Source organism: Notamacropus eugenii, chromosome 4 (assembly GCF_028372415.1).
Source record: "Notamacropus eugenii isolate mMacEug1 chromosome 4, mMacEug1.pri_v2, whole genome shotgun sequence".
In the NCBI taxonomy this organism is placed as follows: Eukaryota; Metazoa; Chordata; class Mammalia; order Diprotodontia; family Macropodidae; genus Notamacropus; species Notamacropus eugenii.
This window is the reverse complement of record NC_092875.1, coordinates 34,109,032-34,133,600: the sequence shown is the minus strand read 5'-3', so window position 1 is coordinate 34,133,600 and position 24,569 is coordinate 34,109,032. Positions and strand designations below refer to the sequence as shown.

The following is a 24,569-nucleotide window of genomic DNA, read 5'->3' as shown; positions in this document are numbered from 1 at the left end:
AAGGGAGCACCACAGAGCTGCCCTCTGCCACCTCCCCACCACGGGAGCACCACAGAGCTGCCCTCTGCCACCTCCCCACCACGGGAGCACCACAGAGCTGCCCTCTGCCACCTCCCTACCACAGGAGCACCGCAGAGCTGCCCTCTCCTCCTCCCCACCACGGGAGCACCACAGAGCTGCCCTCTCCTCCTCCCCACCACGGGAGCACCACAGAACTGCCCTCTGCCACCTCCCCACCACGGAAGCACCACAGAGCTGCCCCTCGCCACCTTCCCCCATGACAGCATGCTAGCAGGGACCTGCCTACTCCTCACCCAGCTTGTGCTCATCGTTGCAGCCCTGGTGCCGCAGACGTCGGATGAGCTCCAGCCTGGCCAGGTAGGGACCTCGGAGATGCCGGGAGCTCTTTGACTCCTCCAGGATCCTTTCTTCGATGAACTTCACAGCTTCTTCTGCGGAATAATGTACTTCTCCTTCCAGAGAGCTGGGGACAAATGCACAGACACACAGACTCTTGGGCCTCTCCCCCACCTCCCACCCCAAGGCTCAAGGAAACCGCTGCCAACAGGGAGAAAGCAGAAAGTGGCAGACAACAAAGGAGAACAAGGGCCGCGTCGTCTTGTTTTTAACAAGCTTTATTGACAACTTATTGTTTGTACATCACCATCATTTCTGTTAAGATGTTCTTCCAGGGGATCACCCGCTATGGTGAGTGGCAGCCGACAAGGTGGACAACACTCTGCCGCAGGCTACCCCCACCTTACTACCAGGCAGGGGTTGGCTGCTTCCACTGTCTCTGAAACACGCCTGTCATTCTGCTCAGAGGAGACTGCCATGGTCCCAGGAGTGCTGGGCTGTCCCTCATCTAGAGCTGCTGCTAACTGAGAGAAGCCCAAGGAGCTGCCCTCCCCTCCAAACCCCTCAAGGGGAAGGTAGGAAACAAACCCACTTACTGTTCTCCTTCTGCAGGAGGGGTCCAGGCTTCATCAATGAGTTGAAAGACAGAGTCAAAGTAAGTCAGATAGAACTGCCAGTCATCTGAGCTAAAAATCAAAGACCAAAATGATAGGGGCCATTAAAATGAATGCTCTCCACCTGAACTTGGGCACTATGATCCTCAACTCTTTTTCACAGTGGGGCCACAGGCTTGAGAGGGGGAGAGTGGCGCATCCCATCAGGGGCTCCCCAAGCTAAGGCTGGTCACTGCTCACCCCACCCACCCAGGGACATCCCTGCCTCCCAGCTGCACCGAGCACACACTCACTTCTTTAACAAAAGCCTCCGCGACAGCGCATTGCACTCCGGCCACCTGCTTAGCTTCTTGTACATGGCCATACACTTGTTTTCTCTGCTCTGGAGCTCGCTGGTCAGCTTCTCTACAACCACAAAAGGGATTCATTTAAACAAGATTCCTTTCCTAAGGAGTGATCACCAAAACCAACAATCCCTTGTGGATGATACTGGGGAGTGGGAACCCTGAAGGTTATCCCACCTTCCCAACAACCTGTTCCCTTCCTTCCCTCTACCATCTGTGAAAGAGCAGGAATGAGGGACGTTTTTCCGAAGGCTGGTCCTTGGGCAGAGCGGAAGAACCATTAGCTTTGGCCAGAGCAGGAGATGGAGGAGGGGCGGGGGAAAATGGGTGATGAGGAGGAGGATGACACCAAGGAGTAAAATGAATCCTACTCCATCAGAAATACCTCAATTCCCAAGGCTGAACACAGAGGAGAGAGGAATCCATAGCTCAGATCTAATCAGACTTGGCAATTTAACATTAGTGCAGCTTGGCAAGTGAGGGGTTTAGAAAGGATTTTAATGCTGGGGCAGAGAATCACAGGCTTCACAGCTAGAAAGCCCTTGAAAATCCTCTCCTGGCCCCGCAGAGGAGCTCATTCTGACAGCCACAGTATTTGGCAGACCTCCTCCACGTGGGCAAAGCTGTATTTTTATTTTCTGCTGACTAGGAAAACAAAGAATGACAAAAAAGCCACTGGATTCAGCAGTACCTTCCCATAACTTATAATCTATAGCCACAGAAGACACGTGGAGGCATCTCCGTGGGAAGGCTGACAGGCATATGGCCTTGCCCATCTCTCCCCCACTCCAGCCCTGACTGCCCCCCAGCACTCTGCCCACAACATCCCACTGTCTCTTCTACTTCTGAACAAGTCAGACTTAGAGGATCACAGGGCTCAAAAGCCATGATGGGCCATGAGGGCATGTGCACACGAAGCAGGACTTCGCTAACCAACATGGAAATGTGGTGCTAACTCCAAGAGTCAGATTGGGTCTGACTTCTCTCATTCATGGACAGAGGACAGCACAAAAGGGGGAAATCCCAGTCCAAGGCCAACTCACAAACTGCCCCTCCCCATCTATAGAACAAGCTGCTACTAGCGGGGCAGAAAAGATGCTGCAGCAGCGTAGTCCAGGCCAGGCCCAGAGCATAGTGTCAGAGGATCCCAGTTCAGACCCTGCCTCCGCATGGCCTGGGCCCAGTCAGTTGGCTACCCCAGACTCGTTTCCTCCTGTAAAAGGAGGGGCCTGAACTATGGCTCCTGGGCTCCCCTCTGGTGCTCTATGGAGGATCCAGCCACACCATCCCATATCATGCTCAAAAGACTGGTGATGTCTGTTGCAAGTGAATTATTTAACTTATGACCTGCTGTTACAGGAAACTTTCAGTGACAGTGCCCAATCACAGCCTGAAGGCCCATATGTATCAGGTAGCTCCCTGCTCACTTAGTCCTGACCCACAGGCCATTACCTCCTAGCTTGCCTCTGATGACATCCAAGGCTTCCTGGTACTTTCCCAAGCGCTCCAGAATCATGTAATAAAGCTCGACCTGAGGAGTAAAACCCAAAAGAAAATGGGAGCCAGTAAGACGCTTTCAGGAAGAATGGAGGAACAGCCATGCTGGGGTTTCACCAAGGACAAAGGCAGACACTGGTGTCCACTTGCCAACAGGCTGAGAGTGACCCAAAGGTTTTCTGACAACAAGCCCCGGCCCTAAGCATCCACAACACATTTTCGAGTCCTTGTTCTAGGCAAGGTGCCCCACATTGCTCACAGAGGCAGACCTCCCATGCAAGACACTTCACAAATCCTTGAATCCTCCAGTAGGACTGAGATCCCATCAACGCATTTAGAAAGCACCTACTATGGGTCTGGGGGGGAGAGGCTGCACTAAATGCCAAGGACACAACACCTAGAGTGAAAAGCAGTCATGCTGCAGGATGCCAACCCACGCAACTCTCTGGAAAGACTTTGGAGGCCGCTGTGTCCTGGCCCACAGAACCACACTGAAGGCCGCTCTGGCACAACATAACAAAAACATGGCAGTACATAGCCAGCACTCTCCTGTACTCTCTCATATCTGATGCTCAAAACCTGTAAGGTTACTGGTTCAAGCAGCACAACTATTTCCATTTTGAAAAATAATGAAACTGAGACTCTGTTTCCTTGCACTTCCTGAGATCCGGCTGCTAATAACCATCCGAGTTGAGCTATGAGCCTGAGCACTGACCCCTCTTCCAGGTCTCCCCCAGCCCTCGTCTGCTCTGTCTGCTGCTCCTCACGTCTGTACGATACCTACTTCAGCCTCGGCTTCAATCTTGTCTTCCTTAACCATCTTCTCCACCATTCTCTCAGCAAGGGGTAAAAACATGGTTTTGGACAGGTTCTCATCCTGGGCTGATATAGACTGAGGAAAGGAAAGACATTCATCAAGTTGTCACATCAGTGGCCTTTGGCGAGACGCTCCCTCTGACCCAACTCCATTAAGAGCCAATGGATGCTAGCAATCACCCATCCTCACCGACACCTACAAAGTCAATCCAAGAAAGGGCTAATACTCACTATAACAAATTCACCTAGGGACTTCTTCAAACAGTGAGCTCCCCAGGACACAAAACTCCCCAGAAAGTCTATTTTGTAAATGGAGGCACAGCCACACAGGGTTATTCCAGAAGTCATGAATCGCTTTTCCCTTGATCTGTGTTTCAGGGGCAGGCAGGGACAGTGGGAAAAGTGCTGGTCTCACCCACGTGGCTACACACAAGTCACAGAACCTTTGTTCACTCACTCCCTCTCCTGCACAATAGAGCAGCAGCAGCTGCTTCAGAGGGGGCCAGAGTCTAAATGAGAGAACTCACTAAGTGGAGGGCACTGTGAGTTTTCCTCTTGGACAGCTGGGCCAGCATAGGGTGTGTGGTCATATGGTAGCACCAGAAGACCGCTAGGAATTCTATGGAAGGTCACCATGGCCTGTTCTCCCCCCATCCCACATGAGCTCACTGCTGGCTACTAGAAACCATGTCTACTTATGAATAAAGTAGGTGAACTTGAGGTGTTTTAGCTAACTCCTGGGTTCTGGGCTGGCTAATGAATTCATCTCGGAAGGTCCAAACACCATGTTAGCTTCTCCTAACCCCTTCTCCCCCAGGCATCTGCTGCCATGACCCAGGATAACAGTATCACTGGATATTAAGATGACAAGTACAAAAAAGAACATAAAAACCACTTGTATCTGTTAGTGAGGAGACAAGATAAGCTCTGTGCAAAGTTAATAGATAAGAACATATTTAGAAATGGCGCTAACCCCATATCCTACTAAAAGCATATGAAGTAAGTGGGTTACTGACGGCAATGACAGGGTCTAAAACGGAGGCTCCCCACGCCATTCTGAACCTCGTACTCACCTGCATAATTAAACTCATGACAGACCAAAAATAATAAGGGTTTTTTGGTACAATCTTATAAAGTGCCATTCCAGCCTGAAAGAGAAAAAGACAGGACTTGAAAGTTCTTGGACCCAATGAAAGGACTCAATGATCAGCAATGTAAGCCCTGTTCTGCCCGGTCCTCCTCAAGTTAAAGTCTGGCTGGCCTGAGAATGGCAGCCATCTCTCCCAAGGCAACCACCAGGCCCTGGCTTCAGGATTTGCCTAAACAAACCCACTTTGAGACATTATACTGCTATGGAGCCAAAAGAAACCAGCTCCAAGGAAATAACACACATGCTATTCCCATTTCAAAGAGGAAAGTGAATGGCCTGTAGCATCCAAGGGAAGGGTAAAAAGACACAGCTATTCCAGGAGGTTGCACTTCTGCTGTGTGGTATCTCATGTGCCAACTGCACTGGGGCGGAGGATCAAGCAGAGGGTCCCCCAAGACAAGTCCTTACTCACTTCAGCAGGGCTGGAGGAGTCAAAGGCTCTAACAGCAGCCTGGGAAGCAGCCTAAAGCCCAAAGAGGGGAGAAACAGGCCCTGAGCAGGCCACACTTTCTGAGTTTACCTGCTGATTTTAATAATGACTGGCAGTGAGCTGCAGTTACCACTGTGAACATGGTCTGTTGGTGGATCCCAAAAGGCAAATGTGACTGCTGGGATCCGTCTCTGCCCCACCTTGTGCCAAGATGACTTCTATTTAATATGATTCCAAACCCCAACATGAGCATCAGGACAAATGAGCCCGTGAAGGGGGAGCTGCCATAAGAAAGTCTAAAGCTGGTCAGGCAGCCTGGCATTTCTCAAATGGTTCCTGGAGACTCCCAACACTGTATTTATTGTAGAAGGGAATCATGTGCAGTCACAGAAGAAACACTGGCCTATCAAAGCATCATTGTTAAAGGGCATTAGAGTGATGTCCCAAAGTCAGCTAAGTAGCAGAGAAGACAGCATTCGTAATACAAGTCCACTTAAATGACAGAAAGGAAAGGCAAGTCAGTAACTAAACATAACGTGCACCTGAAAGCTTTTCTAGGTGAATTCTATTTAGCATGAAGGTTATTTTTCGGATGTGTTGGGATTGAGACTGTCTTAATTTAGCAGGCTCTCATCTACCTGAGTTCTTCACTCTTAAAAAATATATAAAATTCAAGGGAAAAAATTTTCAGAGACATTTTCCTTTCTAGGCACTATTAACCTAATTTGAAAATGCTGAGCCAAGGGGTAGGTAATCAACCACGGCCAGCTTACCCAGTCCCAACAGATGCCCTTAAGGACAAGTACTTTCTATCATTATTGTAAATTACAGGGCTATTGTCTATCTGTAGACCCGCTAACTCCTCCAAATCAGACTATGAACTCCCAGAGGGCACAGCTTTGCCCTAGTGATCTGGTCATTTCTTGTAGAAATGTTTTACATACAATACGTGTTTAATAAATGCTTGATTCATTAATTTTTTTAAAAGCCACAAGCACTTCTTTCTGAACTAAAGATACTTTGCAAACAAAGTAAGTGAGAGGCAGTCGGGCCCACTGGATAGCATGGATGGATAAATGAATAAATACAAGAGCCTTTACTCAGCTATTCCTTAAGATGTCCCAAGAGCTGGGAATACAGATAGACAGAGGGAGCTAGCCCCTGCTCTCAGGGAGATCACATCGAGGAGGGGAAGAAAGCACATGAGCAAGAGTCTGGCTGCAGGGTCTGGCAAGGCCCAGGTCTCCTCTGGTCACCTTAGGACATTAGGACCCCAGGAGGGCCCACCAGCAAAGGCAAGGCAGTGTGGTCAGGAAGGCTGCGGTTAGGGTTAGGGGTGGGGAAAAGAGAGTGGTCCAGCTGGGGGCCAGCTTTGGCAGAGGCCCTCTAGGAACTCCATGGAGCCTAAAGAATCCAGCTTAGCACCAGGTCTGGCTGGGGCTGTCCAGATACAGCAGGATGGGACACAGGGCCTGAGGTGGCCTGGAAGGGGTAGGGAGAAGCTGGACTTGGGGGTTAGGAAGACCCAGGTTCAAATCCTGCCTCAGATGCTAGCTGTGTTACCGAGAATAGGTCATCTATTGGGCCTTCGTTTCCTCCCTGTGAACTAAAAATAGTAGCATCTAGATCACAGGGTTGTGAGGATCCCATGTAAATAAAGCACTTTGTAAATTTGGCTTAACAAATGCCAACTATCAGTAATATTAACAACACAATACCACATGCCACGCAGCTGGCTCACACAGGCCTGCTCCAGGATTTCTGCCCTTTTCTGTCTCTCATGAAGAGAGGCCAGGAGAGCCACCAGAGAACACAGGCCCAGCTCCCTTTTCCAAGCACAAGAGAAGCACATTACCAGCCTCGCAGCCCTTGTGGCAGTGCCCGCAGGGCCACTCACCTGCTGCATCTTCTTGTATTCCCCCACTCGAGCGTAGGCCATGAAGAGGTGAGAGTGGTACTCTTCACTGTTGGGAACCTTCTTCACAGCGGCCTCGTACAACTTGGTGACCAGTTCCGCTGCGACAGAGACAGGCGAGATTTCACTCAGTGCATCTCCTCCCCATTTGGCCAAAGAGGCTTCAATCCCACTCTCAGTGGCTTACTGGTCTGGGCCCTGGGGATGGCACAACCATCCTGCCCTCAGGGAGAAGGACACAACATCTCCACAGAGATGTTCCACATTTAGAATACAGACAACAGAATTTCCAAAGAGTGGGCTCTAAGAGCTAAGGGTGCTGGGAGAGACAAAAGTGGCATCTCAGCTGAGCTCTCCACGAGATCAGGGCCTGATTCTACATGAATGGAGAGAAGGGAATGGAGGACAAGAGCTCTGATGTGCAGGTGGACTGTACATGCAGAGGAGGCAGAGGGAGGCACACAGCATGACACTGAGCTGCTAACGTCGGCTATTGGAAGAAGGCAGCGTCCTTGGAAGATGAGGGAAGGCATTGAGCTGTCTGGTCACAAAAGCCAAGCTGACCAACTCTCTGCTCCCATGTGACCACACACAGTAGGCCCGTAGCCAATAAACCCCTGAGAAATGGGACTGATGGTCACACTCTTGTACATGTGGGTCCAGTGACCTCCCACTTCCCTAAAGAGGAGCCACTGCTTTGCTTCAAACTACTTGGAATAGCAAACAAAAATAGGGAGAAGGGCCGAGGCTGGTGGACAGAATGAGAAGGAATGAACGCATATGCCATCCTTAATGGAGTAGACCCCGAACTGCTGCTCTCAGGTCTCTGACAGCTGGGAGGATTGAGCAGAGCCAGCATGGCCCTGCCCATCTCCTCCCTTCCTGGACCTCATCCCTCTCCTCTGCCCAGCCCCACACCAGCTGCCTCCAGTGCTCCCCTCTCTTCTGGACAGCTAAATTACAAGGATACTTCAAGAAGACAAAACCCAAGTGTGCACAAAATCTTAACATTCAAAGGTTCCTCTCTCATTTTTAAAAGAGACACAACGTTATTAAAAACAAAGTTAAACAAAAGACCCACGTCTGTGCATTTCCCGATAGAGGATGGTCAGTGCTTGCAAGGAATTGTCATCAGTGGGCTCGAGGGCAGCAACTTCTCGCGCCAGGGCAAAGGCGTCATCCTGCTTCCCAGTCCTCTGTAAACCAATCGCTTTTAATACCTACGGAGGAAGGTGAGAAACAGCTGCTAGAAAGGGAATGAAAAAGACTCAGAGAAGGAAATAGGAACCCAGAGATTTCATTCCAAAGCAGATGGGAGCAGATTTTCACTTTTCAGGGAATCTGATCCACCAGCCTCCCTTCCCTTGCTGGACACACACGGGGACTGCAGAGGACCTCACAGCAAGTCAGCTGGCAGGGCAGCCAGGATGGCCGAGAGGCCACATACAGAGAAAGGAAAAATGAGTTTTCTAGCTTTCAGCAGAAGGTGGCATTTGAGCTGAGTTTTAAACATATTTAGAGACTGAATCCTCATAAATGGAGAGAAGGGCATGGACTCAGTGTATAATGTGGCGGTGGAAAAGCCAAGCCCTTATAGAAATTGATGCTTAAAAGCATTTTTAATATTTCATTTTTAAGCCAATACAGTCTGAAAAGCCACAGGTAAATAGACACTTAGGAGGTGAATCCGAAAATGACTTTACAGTGGCTGGAAGACCAAGTGTGAGCAGTAGGAAGCACATGAGCACATGTGTGTGTGCATGCATGTGTGTGCGTGCGTGTGCATTTTAATTCACCAAATAAAACATGCCTTACGCCAAACGGCCTCACCTTGGCACAATGCAGATCTTTGTGCTTTTTCAGCAGTTTATCGGCTTGCTGAATCGCCATCTTATTATTGCCATTATCGAGATAATCTATAAAAATGGAAAGAGAATGCAACAGTCAGAGAGGGGAGAGTGGCCCAGGATCGCGGCCCAGGAGGGCAGCCCAGGAGAACAGCCTTGGACGGTGGACCAGGACAGCGGCCTAAGACGGTGGCAGTTCCTCTTCCCTCAGGTCTTTAAGCCAAGGCAAGACAACTTCTAGAGGGGATTCTCGCCCAGATATGGGCTGACCTCCAAGACTGCGTAAGCCCCTTCCAACCCTAAGAGTCTGTTATAGGAGAACTAAGCAGGTCATATACTACTGATTTTCAACAAGAGGGGAAGAAATGTAACTGAATGAATGAATGAGAATGAAAATGGAACATTTCCAAATAAGAAGTAGGTACTACCTAACTATGGATGTATGACTGGGCACAGGATACGATCCTCACCAGGACCTAGGCTCAGCAGCCCAAAATGAAAGAAAGGTCCTGGCAACCCCATCCTCTGATAGGGAGACCTCAGTCACACAGATCACTGGGCTCTAGAGGCAACCTTCCAATTCCAACCGTTTTATCAGGATATCAATGCAGAAAAGCAGGGCAGTCCAGTGGGAGGAGCACTGGCTCTGGAGCCAGAGGCCTGCATGACTGTAGGCAAGTCCCTCCCCCCAGGCCTCAGTTTCCCCATCTGTAAGAGGTGGCATATAAGGTCCCTTCAGCTCTAGATCTGAGTCTATACTCCTATGCAGCCAAACATCTGGATCTGACCTCCATCTCCTCCACCACCTGCTTCCCTTCTCTCATGAGAGCAGGGCTGGTAAAAGGCCGATGAGGCAGGAAGTGGAAGAGAACCAGGAGTAAGACTTCATCCGACTGACCAATGGCAAAAGTGTTTGTAGACAGAGGGCTCTACAAGGCCAGGGCACTGCCAGTGAGGAATCACAGAGAGTTAGCCCTAAGAGTGCACACTTACTGATCAATGGACATTCTGTAGGGAAACTGAAAAAGTGCAACAGATTCTACTGGATGCAAAAAATGTAGCACTCCTTCAACCAGGATACGACCAAGATACGATCAAGCATGCAGACTCACAACCAAAGCTCCCTCACACTATAACCACAGCTCCCAGTCACCTGGCCATTTCAACAAGAAGCTGCGTCACAAGTGCAAGGCCTGCACACAGGAAGATCGGCCCAAATCTCCAACAGAATAAGACATAAAAACTTAAGGACGAAGCTTGCAGTCTCCTAACTTGTGGAACTCTCCAAATGAGACTCAGAGAAACAAATAAAAACCACGTGGCAATAAGACAAAGCACACACCGTCCTAAATGCTGCTGGAATTGTCCTGTTTTGACTCAACTCCAAAAGGCAATCATTACCCCCCTCTGCCAGTCTAGTGAACAATGAACATCTCTGAATAGTGGGGGGTGGCAACTTCTGTCCGTACCATTTCTATCTGAAGTCCACTGAGCAGAGGCTGAAATGGAAGGAAAGCTGGTAACAGGGGCAGGAAGTCTGGCACTGTGGCAAAAGGTCATCCCTGGCTTGCCTGGGCCTGCCCCTGATAACACCCTGGCTAGGCACCTGTGCTCCTCCCCTGCTCCCAGGCAGCTTAAACTTCAAGTGAGGCACTGACTTCAGGGCTCAATCAGGAGTTCCCAAGAAAGCACAGCTCCCAGGGAGATGGAACATGGACAAAGCTTGCAAAGCCCTTCTTACCACCACAGGAGGGTGGCACCACTGGCGTCCACATTCCAGTTTGAAAGGGAAGGAAGGCACAGAGGTTCTGGCAAGTCCAGTGACCTGAGTCTCAGGTGTTAAGGGTGAGATCTGAGCCCAGCTCTCCTGACTCCCAATGTCCAGTAGTCTTCCCACTCTACCTTCAAGAACAGATCCAGCAGAGTGAAGCAGACTATCTTCTCTTGTGTTCTGTTGTTTTCTCATGGTTTCTCCCATTCGTTTAAATTCTTCCATGCAACATGACTAAGGTGAAAATGTATTTGGTAAGAAAATATGTGCAGAACCCACATAAGATTGCACACCATCTTGGGGAAAGAGGGGAGAGGAAGTGGGGAGGAAAGGGGGAGAAAAATCTAAGATTTATGGAAGTGATTGTAGAATTCAATTCTATCTTGCCAGTTAAGGATTAGTTATTAATTAATAAACTGATTAATAAATTGATAAAAACAAAAACAAAACAGATTTGCTCCTGTGAATAAACAACCTAACAAATATCTAAGGTCAAGAATTGAAAGTTAGTCTCCAGGGCAGCCATTTGCCACCAGCATGGGACCACCAACCTGGCTGGCTGGATAGCATCCTGGATCACCAAAAGCTAGAGGCCCATTGAACTCCGGGGATGCCCCAGGACAGCCCATAACAAGACGACTTCACCTCTCCAGACGTCAATTTCCCCATCCGTTCAATGAGGAGATGGACAGGAGGCTCTCTAGTCTCCTGCTCCCAGGACAGTCGATGATCCCAGAGCAATGATGCTGTCGCCTCTCCAAAGGCGCACGTGGCGATTCCTGAAGAGGGTAGTCCTCTCCCTTCCAATCAGGCACTAACTGGCCGAGCAAATCTCAAGCAAAGCTGTGAAGCATCTGCCACTTCACTTTGCTGCTGATGGTGTCCACAACTTGAATGTCAATTAGGTCTAGTCTGGAGTCAGAGCTGACCAGGATTGAATAAGGCTTCTTGTGCCTGGTCCATCCTGGGTCAGATGCCCTTGGCCATAAAGATGCCCCAAAGGGATGGAGAAGAGCAGTCGCACATGGTTGTCCCAATAAGTTTCCTTCTCTCAGTATGAAGACTCCCAGGAATCAGATGCCTGGACAAGTGCCAACTGGTCAACAGTTAAAACTGCGCGTGCCACACACACGTACGTACGTTTCAACCTTAATGCTTTATCATACAAGCAGCATAACCTAGTGAAAGAACAAGCTTGTAAAAGAGGTTTCTCTGCCAGTCACTCATTTAAACTCACCTACAGGGCTGGCCTCCATAATTCTTTCCCAGTTGCCATGTGCCCTTCCATACATGCTCTGGGCCAAGTCGAAGGCACATTATCACAAGTGTCCAACTCTTACTCCATCGTTATCTGTTCTGCTATTGAGTCTACAACAGGTTTCCAGAAAAGCTTTCCTGGCCAAATTTTTGACTCACCCTTTGCATCCTCAGCTGGCGAGATGGAATTGGATTCTGAATTAGAAGGAGCAATAAATCTCAGGGTTATCCTCCTAATTTTGCTGCACAGGAGAGGGATGAAAGGCCAGGGGCCCCTTGGGCCACACAGCAGGGAGTCAAGTCAGAGAAGGAATGTATCAGGACATTACCGCTCACGGCTTAAAGCCCTCATAGGTCAGGGTCGGTCAGATGGGTGAAGGGTGAATATGGGTCAGATATCAAGTCAGAACATGGAGACCCCAGGCCTGGCAGAGTCAAGTCCTAGATCTGAAGTCAGAGAGATCTGGGAGCAAACGGACCTTCCCCTCTCTCCAACCTTGGAGTCAGGAGGATGCCACCCCTGATCCATTTTCTAACACCTACTAGGTGTGTGGCCTTGAGCTCTCTGAGTCTCAGTTTCCCTAGTTGCAGAACTGCTTTGCAGAATGGTTGTGGGACTCCAAAGAGACCAACTGTATAAAGGACAAGTGTATAAAGCAGGTGCTCCCAAAGTGGGGTTGAAGAAGTTTGCCAAGGGGCCACGAGTAACATTTGGCAAATGGCACCAATATCCCATGACAAATTCCAAAAGCAGCAGTGTGACTGAAAACGTGTAGATTGGAGGTGTAGGAGGAGAAGCATTAGCGCATACCTCAAACATCACAGAAGAGCCCACTGGGGGAAGAATCCTACTGACTACAGCCAAACACGTGAGGTTTGGACACAGAACCCTTTCACCCTGAGCTACAGGAAATCAGCAACGGTAAGATGCCAAAGCTGAGCTCGGGGACCTCTGAACTGACTAAAACACCAGAAGTGATTTCCAACTGACAAAGTGAGGGAACTTCTGGTGCCCCTTGGAAAACTACTTCCCATTCCCACTAAACCTTCTCCTAGGGCTTTCCTCCCATCTAGCCCAACTTGTCTCTGAGTGTTAGATTCTCAGCTCTGCTCTCCATCCAAGCCAAAGCTAGAACTAAGCCTGAGCAGGACACCTGGGGCGACTGGGGGGCAAGAAGCACAAGCAGGGGTCTCACTGATTTCTGTGACTGTTCTGCTAAACATGCAGCAACTGCAGGCACTAACGAAGGTACCACCTAATTAGCAAGTTTTCTTCATGGAACATGGATCCTTTTTGGTTTCTATATGTGCACATGCCCTGCAAACTCAAACTGCTTCCCTTCCCTACTGAACAGAGGGCTTGAGAAGGTTTCCTGAGGAGCAAAAAGCTGCCTTCAGGCAGCTCGGATTACAGCCTCCTGGGGGGGCTGACACCAGAGCCCAACTGGGAAGAGGATCTGAAAGCACTGCTCTCAGAACCCCAGTGGGCCATAAGCCAAAGTGAAACGCTTCCTCCTGGGGGCTGCACAAGAACCGAAGCTGTCTTTGGTGTCGCGGCATCCTTGGTGCTCAGAAGCAGCATCTCCACAGGCAGTGGACGGTCAGAGGCACAGAAGCATGACGCAGAGCTGTAACTAGGGTGAGGCCACTGGGACTTGGCCCAGCAAAGGGAAATTTAGAGGATGCCCACAGTGTCTTCCTGGAGCAGGCTTCATCCACGGCCCAGCTCCATTCACATGAAAGCCTCCTTCCTCCTTCAGCAGTCTAGAAATCTCAATGTGTCTACTAAGCCAAGCATCAGCACAACTCCCCCCCCCCCCCCCCCCATACTTGCCCAGCTCTGTCAGCTGTGACTGGTCACCAGCACCACCCCCTGGGATGGCCTTTCCACAAGCCTATAGGCCTCAAGCTGCCCTCCCACCTCACCCCAGCAGCTCCACCCTCCCCCACCAGAGGCAGCCAGCCCCAGCCCCGCGCTGGCACAACAGCCTTCTTCTAAGGTAGGAATCTAGTTCCTAGAAGCCCCAACCTACTCTGATTCCAGGATGTCCTGGTCAGTACCAATGCCATGGGTATTCCTAACTTCTGTGAGAAGGATGGTGATCACCTAAGAGGAATCGCCAGGCTGCCCGCAGGAAACCATCACCTGGCTCCATTTTCCAATTTCTCCAAGCTTCACCTCACTTAGAAGCGTAAATGCAATCAAAACTCAAGCCTCAAATCTGTGTGGCAAACTGAAAAAGAAAGCCCTCTGACAGACACTGTCACTATCTTCCCTGAGCCAGGTTAAGCTACGAGCTGGCACAAGCCAAACTCTCTCCTCCCATGACAATGATCTCTCTGTGACCTTGCCCTTCCCATGAACACCCCTACCCCCCCAGCCCAGCCAAGGCAGCCCAGACTCTGGCCACAGCCAGCTCCCACATGCTTTCACTGTCCCCTCTCCAAACCAGCTCTGACCCAGTCACAAAACTCCCATGGTGCCTTCTTTCCATCAGGATAAAATACAATCTCTTTGGGTTGGCAGTGCCAGCCTTCGCCCGACTCCTGCCCATCTTCTCAGGTTCACTGGACACCACGCTCCTTCACCTCCTCTGTCGGTTAGTCAGATGATTCTCCCTGCTGATCCCATCTCCCATCTTGAGGGTTTTGTACCTTCCCCTAATTCTCCCATTCCCCTAATGCCTGCTTGGCCCTCCTCTGTCCTCCCTTCTTCCTCGGAGAATCTCCAGCTTCCTTCAAGGTTGTTCAAGGAATTCTTTCTCCATGAAGCACTGCTGATTCCCTGTTACCTGGGCATCCCTGCCCACCACCCTATACACCAGGTTGCTGTGGATTTATTAAGTACACGTGTGTGTGCATGTATATACCCACATGTGTATATTAACTAATCCAAGTTCATGGCGTTTCTCCCAGTAGGTGGCAAAGGTCATTTCATCTTTTGTCTTTATTTTTCTAGCACTGCCTGGCATATATGTGGAGCTCAATAAAGGCTTGTTCAATGAGTGCACCTCTAGGCAAAACATGAGGATCTAATTATTGCTGGCTCTTCACTCTCTTAAAAAAGATTTCAAAAACACATTGAGAGTGGAAATGTTATCTGGGGGAATTCAAAGGTAGAGTTTTTATGAAAGGCCGAATGCTTTTAAAAGAGAGCAAAAGACATGGGTCAAAGGCCCTTTTCATGAAAAAGCTGGCCACCCTCCAAACCTAAAGCACCAGGGCTCCTCGGGATGGTCGGGCACCTTCGGGAGAACTTCAGAGCCCAGGGCTAAGCATCTCACATTCCCCCAAACCTTGGCGGCTTTTACCCCAGAGGTGAAGCCAGAATAAGTACCTGGGTTGGACTCTGACCAGGCCCTGGAGGGAAACATCAAAAATCACCACAAAGCTATGCTAGTTATGACCAAAAAGCCTGAGAAGATTCACTGGACCTGAGCCAAGCTTGGCGAAGGCGGGACCATCTCCCCCAGGGAGGTCATGATGGTGTCTAAGACAACCCAAATCCCAAGGCTTTTGTAAGGGTACCTTTTCCTGCTTTACTTTCTAATAAAAGCTATTACCTAATCATTCTCTTTTATTAAGAAGTTGTTTTACCTATTTTTATTTCTCAGCATTAAAATCAAGCCCTTCTCATCAAAATCTCTGGTAGTGAAGCTGTATCATGTCCTATCAACCCACACAAGAGTAAAAATCTGCTGAGAACAGAAGGAACTTGCAATTTCTCTTATTCTAATAATTTCACTAAAGGAGGCCATTGGAACAGGGTTTCTAATAAGCTGGGTGGGTGGAGGCTTTTCAGAAACCAAAACTCCAAACCCAAAGCTTGCTCATCAAGCTTTTGCCACAGCTTATGGTGAATGAAGCAAGATGCTCTATGGAATACCTTAAATAATCCCATAATCCACAGAAAATCCACCCAAAATCCAAGCACTCCAACTGGAATTTCAACTCCACACCTGACATCTCAAACTCTAACTCTCCCACCAAAAAGCAGTTCCTGGTTCCCACAGCAGCATCCGGTGAATCACAAGTGTCTCACTGGGATGGTCCTTGGTTGACAGTCCATGAAGACCTGCCAGAGGTTGGCATCACCTTCAAGCAGCCTCCAGGGTCACCTCCATGCCACAATTTGGCACCAGAAGAGGAACTCTGGTGGAAGACAGCTAAAGCTTTTTGAAATATCTGTTTACGAATCCAATGGTCACTAAGAGCATCATTTTAAAAAATCCAATTTTAAGTATACAGGGAGACTGCAGTATGCTATAACACTGTGGCATCTACCCATAAGCACCCACAAATGATGATCAAGCAGAGCAACGTGAGTGTAACTAGAAGAACAATGTTCACAAAGGCTAGGATTAACATCCATGTAAAGAGCGCTAATATGCTGCTGACCTTTTGTCAGATACAGATGATGCTTCACTGTTTTTCCGAATTACAAGGGACAATTTCATTGAGGGGAAGGAAGACAACGAAAGATCATATATTCACAAAGTATTAGGATGTTAAAAAAAGTCATCAATAAATCTTTTGGGGGAAAAAGTTAGTGGAGCCACAGAATCCTGATCCCTGGGATCCTCTCTCAGACTTCTCCCAGCATCTCTTCCCTCTGGAAACCCAACAGAAAGCTTGCTACTATACAAAGACACCTGGACTCGCCTGTGTGATTCAAAGCCCCAGGGTCCTGTCCCTTCTATGAAAGGCCAGATCTCACAGGATTAGGAGAAAAGTGCTTTGCTAACTATGAAGCATGACAAATGTGAGCTACCATTTCACTCCATCACAAAGCAAAGGGAATGGAAAGGCAGTAAGCCTGACACGGTGGACAGGTAGGCTTGGAGTCCCAGGGCCCAGAGCTGGAATCTCAGCTCCACCATGGAGCTGTGTACCTTGATCTCTCACTTATAATATGGGGAGAATCTCTATAGTTCCTAATTTCCAGGGTTATTGTTAGCTTCAAATGACATGATACATGCCAAGGCTTATATAAATGCCTGCTACTAAAGCCCATCAATGGTATAATACAAAGAAAACTTGGCCTCTCTGCCCTAGGAATATAAAGCAAAGGAGTGACCTGACCATCCTTCCATGGGGCCTCAATTTGCAACACCAACCAAAACAAAAACCCAAACACACACCAGCTACAACACTGACCTTGAAGCTTCTCCTAAAAAGACAAGTAACAAAGCACACATTCATCCAGGCAGAGGAGACTGGCCCAGGGCTGGGGCCAGCCAAGGTACACCTGGAGGTACCCAAGATTTGCTCATCAGGGTCTTTCTCCTCTGTTCAATCTCTCCACCAGTTAATGCACAGTCAGGCCGGAAGTGGCAGGCGACGTGAGTGTCACATTGAGGATGTGCTCGGCAGACACAGGAGCCCAGAGAGCCAAGAAGGCAGGGGAGGCCGGTCATGGTGAGCTGCTTGGCCCACGCTGGCTCCAGGTCTCACTTTCAGAATCAGGAGCCATTCTGTGTTAGGGGTTACAAAGCACTTTATTCGGTCTTCACAACAACCCAAGATGCTCAGCCGTTCAAGTATGACTGTTCACTTTTGTGGGTGGGGAAACTGAGGCTTACAGGGCGGAGGAGAGTAACCAAAGTCTGAGACAGTGAGTGGAAGAGCTTGCACGTGAAGAGACCTCTTGACCAGAGTCCAGGAGATCAATACCAGACACTTCCTGCCTGCCCTTGGGGGTTCCCCTCTGCAAAGTATGGGATGGATCAAAGTCCAGAGCTGGACAGGGTTTGCTCCCCCTCCCCCCACTTTACAGCTAAGGTAACTGAGCCCCAGGTGAGGGGCCTCTTAATGGAAGAAGACAGCCTCTACACTCTCTCAAATCAATTTAACTCAGTGTTTATTAAGCCCCTACCATAGAGCTGGGGTGATACAAAGCTTGGGGAGCCCTTGAGCTCTTGGGAAGTCTCCAGGACACCCAGGCAAAGAACCCTAATGCACCACAGAGGACGAGGCAAATGCAACTGTTGCAAACACAGGGCAGCTCTGGGAGATGGCAGGGGGAAATCCAGGAGGCCTGGGGAAGAGCTGGCCTGAGTCAGGATTTGGAGGAGGCCCTGGCCCCAGAGAGGACAGCAAAGAGCCATGCACGGGGTGTTCAGGTGGGGCTGAAGTCTGGCTGGGGCAGAACAGGGAGGGAGGGGAGATCTGGCTAGGACCTGGGCCTCCTGTGGGAGTTACCCACGGCTAGATGTGGGAGTGAGAGGACCAGATAAGAAAAGAGCGCCAGGCTTCCTCTCCAGCAGTGAAAGAAGAGTGTTTGTGCCTAAAATTCAGTCTAGAATTCTGGAATTGGGGAGACCTCTCCTTCCCGTGGGGGGCAGGCAGGGAACTCCTTGGTTTCTAGGGTCCTTTGTGCCTCTGACACTCACTGTCCCTCCAAGCCCCCTCCCTGAGCCGCAGGCACACCAGGGGGTGTCTTTAGGTCGGCTGGGTCATTCGTTCCCGTTCCCTCCCCCTCTGCTCTCAGTTTCCCCAGCTGTAAAAGCGAAGGGTCTGGTGCTCAGACACCCCCATCCTCCGCTGAATCACCTACAAACCAAGGGCCAGCCCGGCCCGCCGCTTACACGCCAGGCCCCCTTCTCTCTCCCTGGCCTCAGTTTCCCTGTCTGTAAAAGAAGTTCCCCCGACTCTGCCGGAACTTAGAGAGCAGGCGGCCCCGGGGCTTCCCGCAACGTGCTGCGGCCAAGTCCCTGCCCCGCTTCTCTGGGACTCAGTTTCCCCACTTGTAAGAAGGGGGAGGGGAATGCCCTCCAAGATCCCTCCGGTGACCTCGGAAACCCAGCGGCCCGGGTTCGAGTGCCGGCGCTGCCGCCCCCGGGCCTTGGTTTCCCCTCCCGAGGGGAAGGGGCCGGCCTCGCCGGCCGAGGACGGTCAGGGTCCCACGCCGGGCCCGCTCCCGCGGGAATCCCGCCGGGCCGGACGCCGAGACCGGGCCGGGGGGAGGCCGGATCGGCGGCCACGCGAGGCCCGGGGCTGAGGCGCGGCCTAGTGGCCCGTGCTCCGGACGGCCGCCGGGCCCCGGCTCCCGGCCGCCCTCCAGGTCCTCATGGCGGGCTGGGCTCCGGCCAGCGGCTCTCGGGGCCGGCGCCCGGCCGGGGTCACTCACCGTAGATGGGCCGGAGGCGCCGGTCGTTAGGGTCCTGCACATGGCCCCGCGTCGCCATGATGACAAGCGCAGAGCCGCAGTGCGCACGCGCGGCGCCGGCCCCCGGGACGGGGCCGTTAAAGGGCCAGCGCCGCGCTCGGTCCTCCGCCCGCGGTCGCGATAAGACGTGCGCGATAGGGGCGAGCGCGGCGCCGGGACAGGGGCGGGGAGGACGGGCGGGCGCCTCGGGCCAATGGGGCCCTGCGCCTGGCTGGAAGCCCGCCCTCGGAGCCCTGTCGCGGCGAGGCAGCCCCTGCCTGAGCCTATCGCCTGTCGCGAGGGTTCCCTTGCCCCGGCCATTGGCTGCGGGCCGGTGGGATGAGGGGGAGGAGGCGCCTGGCCCGGGGAGTTTAGAGAAACCAGAGGTTACACTTGGGGAAACTGAAGCCCAGAGACAGCAAGGGTCACTGGGGAGATTCGAACCCGGGGCTTAGCGTCATAGACAGACCCAGCCAGGCCGCTTGAGTTCTAAGGTCCCATAAGCAGTAATGATCAGGGGTGAGATTTGAACCCAGATCATACACCTAAATCTGGAAGACATCTCAGAAACCTCCAGTCCGACCCCGCATTTTACAGATGGGGAAATGGAGGCCAGGTAAGTGGCCCATGAGTGCCCCAAGGTCTCACCCCAGATAGAAACATCTGGAAGGAAATCTGACCACGACTCTTGAGATCCTAGACCAGGAGCCGGAGGAGCCAGATGGGCCAGAAAGCGGCTCATCTAAACCCAAGGTTTACAGAAGGCAAATGACTTGTCCAAGGTCATACAGGTGTGAGCTTTAAATCCAGGGCCTCAGACCAGGACCAGCAGTCATTCCAAGATTGACTCCTAATCTGACCCAACTGCCTTTTTTGCACAGTCCATCAATTAACATGTGTTAAGCACCTACTGTGTGCCAGGCCTGCCCCCCCCCCCTACTATGTGCTAAGCTCTGGGAAAATAGGGAAAGGCAAGACAGTCCGACCTACTGTTTGCAGGGCATGTGCCTGTGCCTGGCACCCCCTACTGACCACAGGCAAGCCCCTTACCCTTTCTCAGCATCAGTTTTCTCATCTGTAAAATGAGGATTATTAAGGCACCTACACCTGCAGGGTTATTGTGAGGATCAAATTACACAAAGCACTCTGTAAACCTCAAAATACTATGTACATGCTTGCTGATATTATGATTATCATTATTTTATCACAGTTAATAAGCATTCGTGACAGGATTTGAATTCGGGTCTTCTTAGAGCAAGCCCTCTGTCCAACACCTTCCTTGCCTTCCCTGTTTATCCCTCCAGTAATATGTGTCATCTCCCCATATTAGAACTACTTGAGTACAGGACTGTGTCATTCCTGGATTTGTATCCCCAGATCCTGACATACAGTAGATGTATAATACGTGCTATTTAATGCATTGATCTATTGTCCATTCATCCCAACCCATAGGAGGAAGCATGACACAATGAAAAGAAGGCTTAACTTGGAGCCACAGGGACCTGAATTCCAGGTGACCTAAGTTAAGTAAGTCTCTTCAGTTTTCTGCGCCTCCGTTTCCTCATTTGTAAGATAATCTCCAAGACTTCTTCTAGGCCTGTTTCTACCATTCTAAGAAGTAGATAAGGAGAGGGCATTGCAGTCTACTGAAAGGAACGCTGAATGAGATATCAAGACCTCCATTCAAGCTGTAGGTCTGCTTACTTCCCACTCTCTCCCCTTTCTTCATCTGCAAAATGGGCATCTTTGGACAAGCTGTCTGAGATCTACTCCAGCTCTAACATTCTTGAATTCAAAGATATTTTAAGGTTTCTTTGAGCATTGGAAGTTTCTGGGGAGCCCCTCAGGAGCAAGTGGGGATGGCAGGGGACTCAAACCCCCAGAAACCCCTACCTACAACCTTGAGGACATTCCAGTGGATGGGAGGTCTGATCTATGACCATTGGGAGAAGTTTGTCCAGAGACCCCAGACTCTGAGAACTCAGCACGTGTCCCAGGCTTTGAGGCTGCCTGAAACTGATGCAAGGCTTTGTAACTTGCAATTCGATACATCTTGGGGGGGGGGGGGCTTCTATGTATTGCAATAATTGCACTTTAGTATAGTTGGTTTCCTTTGTGATGCCCCCAATTTAAGCATTTTAAGAACCTGATTTTGAAGAGGGCTTCTCCAGATTACCAAAAGGGTCCACAACGCTAAGATTAAGGTTAAGATCCCCCCTGCCTTAGGGTGAGTGTGGACAGAGTGCTGGATTGGGAGTCAGGAGACTGGGGTTTGAACCTGACCTCAGACTCAGTATAATCATAGCAAGTCCCTTCACATCTCAGGGCCTCAGTTTCTTTATCTGAAAAATGGGGGTAGAGGGGAAGAGGGAGTCACTGAGGTTGTGAAGGAAACCCTTGTCGAATCTTAAGGTCGTGAAGAAGCGTGATTTGTTGCTAGTATCCCCTAACTGAACCCCCCTTCATTTAGAGGCCATTTGCCCATTTTTCAGATGAAGAAACTGAGGCTTTAGTATGGGAATTTTCTAAGAAGACAAGGGACGCAAAGGCCAGAGTCAGGACTGAAAATATAGGTCTTCTGACTCTGGCTCAAGGGACCAAGAGGCCTGAGATTATAATAAATCAAGAAATTTGAGCTGGTTCCCTGCACTCAATTCTCTCTGCCAGTCCAGCTGGCCTCCTAGCTGTTCCCCAGATTCAGCATTCCGTCCCCACTCCAGTGACTTTGTAGCTACTGTCCCCTACATCTAGTAGGCTCTCCCCACTCACCCCCTTCCCCCACCTCTGAGAACTCCTCACCCCCTTCAAGAATGAGCTCAGGTGACCTCTCGCCCACCCAGGCCCTTCTAACAAGGAAGTAGGTTTGGCCAGAAAGGGTTTTGGGGAGAGAGAGACTGAACATGGGTCTGAAAACAGAGGGGAGGAGAGTTAGGGTTCAGCTCAGGGCCGTGCTGAAAGGGAGTCTGTATCATCTGAGTGTCAGAGCCTCCTAGAGTGGAAAACTACAGCCCCTGGGACAGGGCCAGACAAAGAGACTCTCCTGATGGGACTGGTCCTTTTCTCAGGTTTCCTTCTCTGATGCTCATTCAGGCCACTCTGCCCCCCCATCCCCCACTTTAAAGCACTTCTAGTATTTTGGAGGATAGGGGAGTTAAATATTCTATGGAATGCCTACAATCAATCTCAATTACTAGGTCAGTCAGTAAATATGTATTAAGCCCCTACTATGCGCCAGGCACTGCTAGGGACTAGAGAGATAGATGTAAACAAAAGAGATAACAGTTGGTGTCCTGCAGGATCATAGGCTTAGCTAGAAGAGACCTCACAGGCAATGTAGTCCGAATTTCTTTCATTTTACAGATAAGAAAAGTGAGGCTCAGGGATGGTGACTTGACCAAAGTCACAAAGGTAGTAAGGATCAGGGGAAAGATTTTAAACCTGGGTCACAGGATGATAAGCCAGGAGCTAGAATGATCTCAGAGACTATGTAGTCCAATCTCCCCATTTTACAGATGAGGAAACAAAAGTGTGGAGTCCAAAGCCCTGAGCACAAAGATTCACTGCCATTCAGGCCAAGGACTTGTTTCTTAACCTCTCTGGGCCTCAGTTTCCTCAGCTGTGAAATGAAAGGCTTGGATTAGATACAACACATTTCTGCTCTTGATCTATGACCCTATAAAAGAGAGATAATACCATATCAAAGACTCCAATAAGATAATCTACATAAATCCCTTTGCAGACCTACAGGTTAGGTACTATTATCTATTACTGAAGGAAGAACTGCAGTATATTTGCCAAGAAAACACCAATGGACAGTGTGGTCCATGGGATCATGAGGAGTTGAACATGACTAAACATAGCATTTAGCTGTTGTTACCTTCCCTAAGGATGGCAGCTAGGTGGTGCAGTGGATCAAGCACCAGTGCAAGAGTCAGGAGGACTTAAGTTCAAATCTCACCTCAGACACTTGACACTCACTAGCTGTGTGACCTTGGGCAAGTCACTTAACTCCAATTGCCTCATCTTGGGTCATCTCCAGTCATCCTGATGAATATCTGGTCACTGGATTCAGATGGCTCTGGAGGAGAAGTGAGGCTGGTGACCTGCACAGCCCCCCCTCACTCAAGTGCAAGTCATGTCATTATTTCTCTGATGGCATGGTCTTCTTTGGCAACCAAGGATGAACACACACAAAGATGGCAGGGGGCAGCCTGGTGGCACCATAGTGCACAGAGGGCCTAGAGTCAAGAAGACTCATCTTTCTGAGTTCAGATCTGACCTCAGACACTAGCTTTGTGACCTTGGGCAAGTCACTTAACTATATTTGTCTCAGTTTCCTCATCTGTAAAAATGAACTGGAGAAGGAAGTGGCAAACCACTTCAGGACCATTGCCAAAAAAAAAAACCTAAATGGGGTCACAGAGTTAGGTATGACTGAAAAGACTGAACAAAAGTGAAAGATGGCAGGGTGTTGTAAAAGAAGATTTGGGCTTGGAGTCAGGAGACCTGAATTCAAATCATGACCCTTGACTCTTATTGGCTATATGACCATCCCACCTCCTTTTCTGAGGCTTTGTAGCCTCATCTGGGAAATGAGGATGATAATATATTACTAACCTCACAAGGCTTTGAGGAAAGCAATATGTAGACCTTTAAAAGCCTTATAAATGGAGGCTAATAGTCTATCTTTTACTAAGATTTAACCCCTTAGAAGATAGAGGTCAAGGGTCCAAGCTGAGTGGTTGCTGGGCCACCAGGACCTCCCTATTTCCCCTCACTCTTTATCTCCTCTGCTGGGTGGTGAGTTTTCTCCATCTCTCTCACCTCTGTCTTGCCTCTAACATGACTCTCATTACTTGGCCAACAACAGGCCCTAGGCCAAGTCCTACCTGGTCATTGTTTGGGCCCTGACTGGCTCAGAGTAAATGTAAATCGCAATTGTTTCTGTTTTGGCCAGAAACCCTAAGAGTCTTTGCCCTACCAGATTGACTTTTTTCTCTTTTCTCTCTCTTTGTTCTTCTGTTTTTTTGACTAGGTGAAAAGGTCATTCTTTGCCTCATTTCTTACCTAGACTTAAATCACTTAATGGGTATTGCCTCAGTCAAATTAAGACCTGTTAAAAATCTTAGCTTAACAAGGCCAAGGTCTCCCACTGCATGGGGGCCATCTCTAGTCATCCTGATCTATATCTGGCCACTGGACCCAGATGGCTCTGGAGGAGAAAGTGAGGCTGATGACTTTGAAAAATCCTCCCCCAGTGAAATCCAATTCATACCTCCCTGACATCATGGTCCTCTTTGAGAACAAAGGACAGACCACAACAACAACAACACTGCTGGCCTGAAAGCTTGCCTGGCCTTGAAAGACCCTGCATCTAACTTTGTATTATTAGCTTTTCCTCCATTGCTTTGTTCCCACCCACTG

The 24,569-nt window shown here is 49.9% G+C and overlaps 1 protein-coding gene across 1 annotated transcript in view; it reads right to left on the bottom strand.

The window, feature by feature from the left end:
* Positions 1–19,235, bottom strand: part of NAA25 (N-alpha-acetyltransferase 25, NatB auxiliary subunit) — a 46,843-nt gene extending 27,608 nt beyond the window's left edge. The window contains exons 1-10 of the mRNA XM_072600418.1: positions 19,128–19,235; positions 8,954–9,039; positions 8,205–8,343; positions 7,106–7,224; positions 4,702–4,776; positions 3,597–3,704; positions 2,768–2,846; positions 1,265–1,376; positions 954–1,043; positions 315–484 (exon numbers count right to left, since the gene is read on the bottom strand). Of these exons, the coding sequence (XP_072456519.1) occupies positions 315–484; positions 954–1,043; positions 1,265–1,376; positions 2,768–2,846; positions 3,597–3,704; positions 4,702–4,776; positions 7,106–7,224; positions 8,205–8,343; positions 8,954–9,039; positions 19,128–19,185 (1,036 nt within the window). The 5' untranslated portion in view covers positions 19,186–19,235. The remainder of the gene's footprint in view (positions 1–314; positions 485–953; positions 1,044–1,264; positions 1,377–2,767; positions 2,847–3,596; positions 3,705–4,701; positions 4,777–7,105; positions 7,225–8,204; positions 8,344–8,953; positions 9,040–19,127) is intronic.
* Between the last annotated feature and the right edge of the window lie 5,334 nt (positions 19,236–24,569).